General features: G+C 39.4%; 1 protein-coding gene across 1 annotated transcript in view; it reads right to left on the reverse strand.

The window, feature by feature from the left end:
- LOC106943264 (lanC-like protein 2) overlaps positions 1-6,272 on the reverse strand; it is a gene marked incomplete at its 3' end in the record, with an annotated part of 23,106 nt that overhangs the window by 11,043 nt on the left and 5,791 nt on the right. The window contains exons 2-4 of the mRNA XM_015026583.1: positions 3,924-4,041; positions 2,495-2,702; positions 134-281 (exon numbers count right to left, since the gene is read on the reverse strand). Coding sequence (XP_014882069.1) covers positions 134-281; positions 2,495-2,702; positions 3,924-4,041 — 474 coding nt within the window. The remainder of the gene's footprint in view (positions 1-133; positions 282-2,494; positions 2,703-3,923; positions 4,042-6,272) is intronic.

Here is a 6,272-nt window from a genome sequence, read left to right on the forward strand (position 1 = left end):
ATATATGCATGCACCCATACGGCTGGAACACAGACGTATAGGTGCAAGTTAAGTGCAAATGATAACCTCTGCACTACTGTTCTTCAGACTTGAAGTTAAGCCATTGACTGTGTCAGTAGTGAGTGGGGCTCACCTTGGTAATTGTTGCCTCATCCACAGCATCAGCCCCAATTTCTTTATTAACATACAGCAGAGCAAACAAATATCCAGTCCGACCAAACAGCAGTTCATCAGGCATCTCGTTGTCTGGACTGACGACTGAGCGTTGCAGCTGGAGAAGCCTGGAGGAGATCCAAATGTTTTGATCAGGGCTAAGCTTTTAATGTGGGACAAAACTGTATAAAAACAAAATGCCTTCATTTAGTATTAAGCATAGAACACTATGACAAAATATTCACTATTTTTACATTTGAACAAGGGCTGCGTGAAATCAGAACCAGCGTTTGCCATTTTGGTGCCCAAAGCAAGATTATGAGCAGCTATTCCACCTGTCATATATAAAAGTTGAAGAAATACTAATGACTGAATTTTGCAACAAATCTATTTTATCACACAAATTTTACCATAATATTAGAAATATAAGGTATTTTTAATAATAGTTTTCTAAAATTATGATGAAATATGTAGCAAAACTGTTTTATGTTGCCCTGTCATGCACTGGTGACCTGTTCAGGTGACCCTGCCTCTCACCTGTTGACCTCTGGAGATGGGCACCAGCACCCCTGGAGGCCCCACTAGGGATAAGTGTGTATGATAATATTTGTCCTATCTGTTTAACATAACATGACAAGCAGACAATCATAATATTTTCCTTCCATCCATCCATCCATTTTCTTCCGCTTCATCCGGGATCGGGTCGCGGGGGCAGCAGCTTAGTATTTTGTGAAACATATTTAAGATAACAAATGAGGAGTGCAGGGGTAAAAGCACAACCCATATGTGCAAGCCTTAGTCCTCAACGCAGCTGTCACGGGTTCAGTTCCCGGCCTGATGACCCTTACTGCATGTCTTCCCCCTCTCTCATTATCTACTGTCCTGTCTGATCACTCTCAAATCAAGGCCAGTAGAGCCACTCCAAAAATATATGCAAAGATTTTAATGCAGGCAAATAATGAGGAGAAAATTAAATTCCTTCTGTTGTGGATAAATTATGCAGCTCATTAAAGTCACCACATAGTTAACTGTCACATAGATAGTTTAACGGACTATCAGGTGTTCTCCCACCTGATAGTCCAGTAGACTGAGTTTGATTGAGGACCAAAATCACAACACTTGCTACATTTACAGCTGCTGTGGTTCTTTTACACTGCACTGTGTCAAACCAACCGAACCCTATGCCCCAAGCAACCTGTTCCCCCCCTCGCCAGTGGTGGCGCTGCACCAAGAAACACTGAAGGAAATGACACAAAACCCTCTGAAGAAGACATTGAGAACAACTTATTTCTTTACTAAATGTAAACGAAAATGGAGTAGCGTCAGATTTTAGTTTCTGTAAAATTTCTATGATGTCTTTGGCAAAACACCATGAGCCATTTCTCCCTTTAGCGCACATGTGTCAAAGTCAAGGCCCATGGGCCAAATCCATCACACTACAGCTTTTTATGTGGTCCTCTAGATTTTAGAATAAACACTAAGTGTACTAAAATATTATGCTATCAATCAAATCAATGCAGTTTTTATCTGTTACTACCAAATTATATCAATCAGTCCGTATCAATCAGTTTTTTGAGAATTAGCGTGGAAATTCATGCAAAATCAATAAATCCCCACACTTTTTAGTGCTAAACACATAATTGGGGGTTTACTGCAGATTTTTCTCAAAAATTGTCAAAAACTTTCTGGTTTGTACTAAACAGCTGTCTCAGCCTTAATTGATGTCAGATTATAGTCCATGATCTATATAGCTCATTTATGACGACTTATTTACCGTCATAAATAAGTGCAAATATTTCCAAAGTAGTACCACAAACACTAATGCAAAAAGAGCACAAAAAGTATCACAAAAGCCTGCAGGGCCTGAAAAGATGTTCAGTAATATTATTTAATTTTAAGAATTCATTTATATTTTAACAGTTTGTGAACAAGTTTTATCAATAGATTCTTTCACAACTGGGCCTTTAAAAGCATTCATGATCTTGATTTGGCCCAAAACAAAAATTTGTTTTGTAGCGGCTAAAATCCTATATTTTAGGCTACTGGTGGTTGTTCTTGAAAGGTGTTGGTTTTACATGCGCTCAATTAAGATTCATGATGCCAATCTTCCGTTTGACATAAAATAGTCATTTATTTTCAGAACAATGTACATTGTCTTGCTGTTTCCATTTAGATCCACATAAATTCGACATACATCTAGCGCTAGAGTTTGTGTGTTTGTATGCTTATATTTACCCAGAATGCCCAGCGCTTCCTGCTTTTGGAACAGCAAACCGACAGGAGTTTAAGTAAAGTGGACTAAACAGGGCTGGTGTGAATGCAGCTATACTCTACTACTCACCTGGACACACAGTCTTTACTCTCTGTATTGTTGTTTAGTTTGTGGTATACCACAGCACCAACAGCCAGAGGTCCTGCATCGCCACACAGAAAAGTCACTTTGCGGCCATTCAAAATCCTCATGGCCCTCTTCACGTAGTCCAATGCCCTCTGCAGGTGGGAAGCCTCACTGGAGACACGGTGCAGCTGAAGGTACAATAAGGCAATGCCTGCAGTGACAGGAGAACATTTTCTATAGTTGACACACTGCAAAGTGTTATAATCATGCAGAGCAAGTCAGAGCTGCTCTTCATGCAGTTCTGACCTGCATGGGTTGTGGAGCTCATACAACTTCTTGCACAGAAAGTTATTTGTTGGAGTAACATTGCTTATGAATTCAAGTATATGGCCTAGGATAAGCAGAAAAGCTTGAAACACCATTTTTTTAATGAAGGGACCTTAAGAACTAATATAAAAAATAAAAAGTTTTATTTAACAAGCTAAACAAATCTCAGAGGCGTTAGTGAAGCAATCTGCAGCATCTCCTGCAGGTCAGCTACTATCAAACATGCAGATAAAATAAGTTTAACAAAGATGCAGTGGCTCACTTCACTTTATTATAAGCATGAAGAAATAAGTTCTAAAAATAAGACAGGTTGCTTAATGGAGCCTTTCATTTTGCAAGAAAGACTATATTAAGCCCTGAATAAAAAACACTGAGCTTCAGAATGATTACTGTCCAACAGATATTTGTTCACATTTCTGTGGTGATAAAGTAATGTTTCATTTTGTTTTAGGAAGCATACACAGACTGCACTTTGAACTTTTTTTTAAACTCAAATTTAACATGTTTGTTGTTACTAAAAAATCTCTGAAAGTGACATTCAGCTGCTGCCAAACTGTTTCTTCTACTATTATGTTTTTGTGTAAATAGTCTTTCACAAGTCATTAAAAGTCTTATTACTCATTAGCTGAGTTGGAGAAGCTTTTCTCCTGTTGAGTTGTGTCTCAAACCTTGACTTTTTTCCTGGAGATCTAAAGTTAGTCTGACCTTTAGATAACGACATAGCCTTTCCACCAAAAATGTACTAAATATAAAGCTATGTCATTTGATTTCCTTATTGTGATTTTGTGCCAAGAAAGAATGTTAGTGAGGGAGCTTAGTAGTCTTCTCAGCTCCACAAGTCCACTACCTCAAGGTCAGTTGTGCTCTTCAGCAGGAAGAAGCTTAGTGCATTATCAATAAAATTCATTATTATTATTGTTATTATTATTATTATTATTATTATTATTATTATTCAGCATTTCTCAATAATAAATGTAATGTTGCAGTGGGCGTGGAGGTTAGCTGGCAGGGATTATTCCTGGTTAGGATATATTGTTCTATATTGTTATCCATCTCCACAGCTCCTCTTTGGCTGCTGGCAGAAAGAAGCCCATCTAGCACAGACCTGTCCAGCCGGTGTAAGTGCTGAAGTCATGGGGGTCGGCAGTCTTCAGGCCTTCTTCCATCTGCTGGAGGAGATCTTTGATCTTACTCTGGACCTTCCTTAGAAATGCTGCATTAACCTAAGCAGAAGAAAAGAAATACTGCAAACTGTCAAGTACAGGGATTGTACAATACAGTTATGACTAGGCCTGTCGCAATAAAAGATAAATCAATTAATGCACAATAAATTAAACCTATCGACCTCATTTTAATTATCGGTTTTATCGTCTCTTCCAGCCTTTTTTTTTTCTTTCTGTTGATGACACTGAATTAAAAAAGGCTCAGCTCCGGTGCTCTTCCCTGACCCTACCTTCCTTATTTCCTTAGTGTAATGTCCAGCGCACACTACTTGAGTTCTCGGCCCATTTTCAAAACCTGAGAGACACATTAGCCGACAGAAATCGGCTAATAACGGTTCAGTCGGGTTCGATCGTGCCGTGTGGTGTCCAGCCACATGGGCACAAAATAATGGCTACAAGTCCAGTTAACTAATCTTAATATCAGGCATTAATCAATGCTTTACTAGAATCTACCTGCAATGCATGTGGCTAGAGTCAGCGTAAAGTCCTGACTGAATGAAAATCATTATAACCTATTTATGTCAGGTAACGAAGAACAGCTGAAAAGTTACCGGGTTTATCAACTGCGGTAGCAATTTGGCTCCAACTCTTCTCCTGGTCATTTCTATATTCTTTGCACGAAATGTTAAATAAATATTAATGTTGTTTCCACATATCATCTCCGAGGTCCGCTGGACTTCGGGTTGCGCCGTGTCAGCTGTTTGGGATTCTCCTCTGTTATTTCACCTTAGAAAGCACGGAGGAGAATTCGCGCTTTCTGATTGGCTACCTGTCACATTCAGCATTAAGCTCCCAGTCGGGGTTAGGACCCAGCGTTCTGATGCTAAAAACTAGCATTAATGCTAAAGAAAGTTTCAATGTAGTCAATAACCTGTGGAGAGTCAGAAGCATGTGGACTAAGCTGTACTTGTACCATTCAGTGTGTTGCATACGGTAAAATGAGCCAAAAATGCTAATAATAGCATGAATGGTATCAGTAGAATGTGGGGTATCACTACCATGTTGTCTGTCATTCACTTACTCCATTCAGTTTACGAAACATGGCTAATAAGTAAAAAAATTGGCTAAACGCCCTTTTTTTTGCATTAGCATTTTAGGTGAAATACTAATGTTTATTAGTATGCACACCAATACTAATGCACACCTTGTGCACACCAATGCCATAACTTGAAAGAAAATGCTAAAAAAAAAAAAGGCTCATATTATTGCACTGCGTAAGGTGGAGCACTAACTCGAGGAAAAAGGATCATTAAAGCTAATATAATTGCACCGCCTGCGGCGGTGCACTTTCCGGAGGGGATTAGTGAAGCTTTTATTTTGAAATTTTCAGTAAGCTTCATTTGAAATGGCCACACTAATTCCATGTGTAATAGTGATTGAGTTAAATCAGTTTTGTAATGCTCAAAGCACAAGTAGTTCAGAATACCAGCTAAGTCCTCCTCTATAGTAACAGACAGTTCCGCCATGTTGTAGTTCTGACATGCTGCTCAGGCCTCTGTTTTAAATGAGTCTTGGTCATAGATAGAACTACAGTTATGGCAGTTATGGCTGCTGGTTTGTAGTCCAAACCAGCACATCTGCCTTTCTCTGGATTCTGTTGCTATAGCGATTGGCCCTCAGCCAACTGCTGTGTGTGTGAGACAGAAAGCTGGGGAAGGATTTCTATCTTTGAGACACCCATGAAATGCTAATGTTAATGAACTGCCTTGCTGCGCAAGGCAGTTCACTATCCTGAGAAAACAAACATAAAAAAAGATTTATATCCTTGCACCGCCTATGGCGGTGCACTTTCGTGAGTGGACATTGCAGAGTTTTATTTTGAAACTTTCAGTAAACTTCATTTTCATAACCAAACTAATCCAATGTGTAACAGTGGTTTGGTTAATCCACCTGTATAAAGCCCAAAACAGGAAGTAGTTCTAACTGCCAGCTGAGGCCTCTCCTCTGTAATAATTGAGTGTTCCGCCATGTTGTAGTTCTGACCTTCTGCTCTGCCCTCTGTATTAAAGTGTTCCGCCATATTTAGAACTACAGAGTCTTTGTAGTCCAAACCCCAGCAGTTCTCCCTATCTCTGTATTCTGTTGCTATAGTGATGAAACTGCCCTGAGTGTGTGTCAGACTTATCTAACTTTATGAGACACCCAGTCAGATTTAATGGAAATAGCAGTCCGAACGACTGCTTCCCGTTTGGGTTCCGTAAGTCCGATCCAAAAACCGTTTGAAGCATATG

This window comes from Poecilia latipinna, unplaced genomic scaffold, assembly GCF_001443285.1.
Source record: "Poecilia latipinna isolate Pla-1442-1.1 unplaced genomic scaffold, P_latipinna-1.0 Scaffold5064, whole genome shotgun sequence".
In the NCBI taxonomy this organism is placed as follows: domain Eukaryota; kingdom Metazoa; phylum Chordata; class Actinopteri; order Cyprinodontiformes; family Poeciliidae; genus Poecilia; species Poecilia latipinna.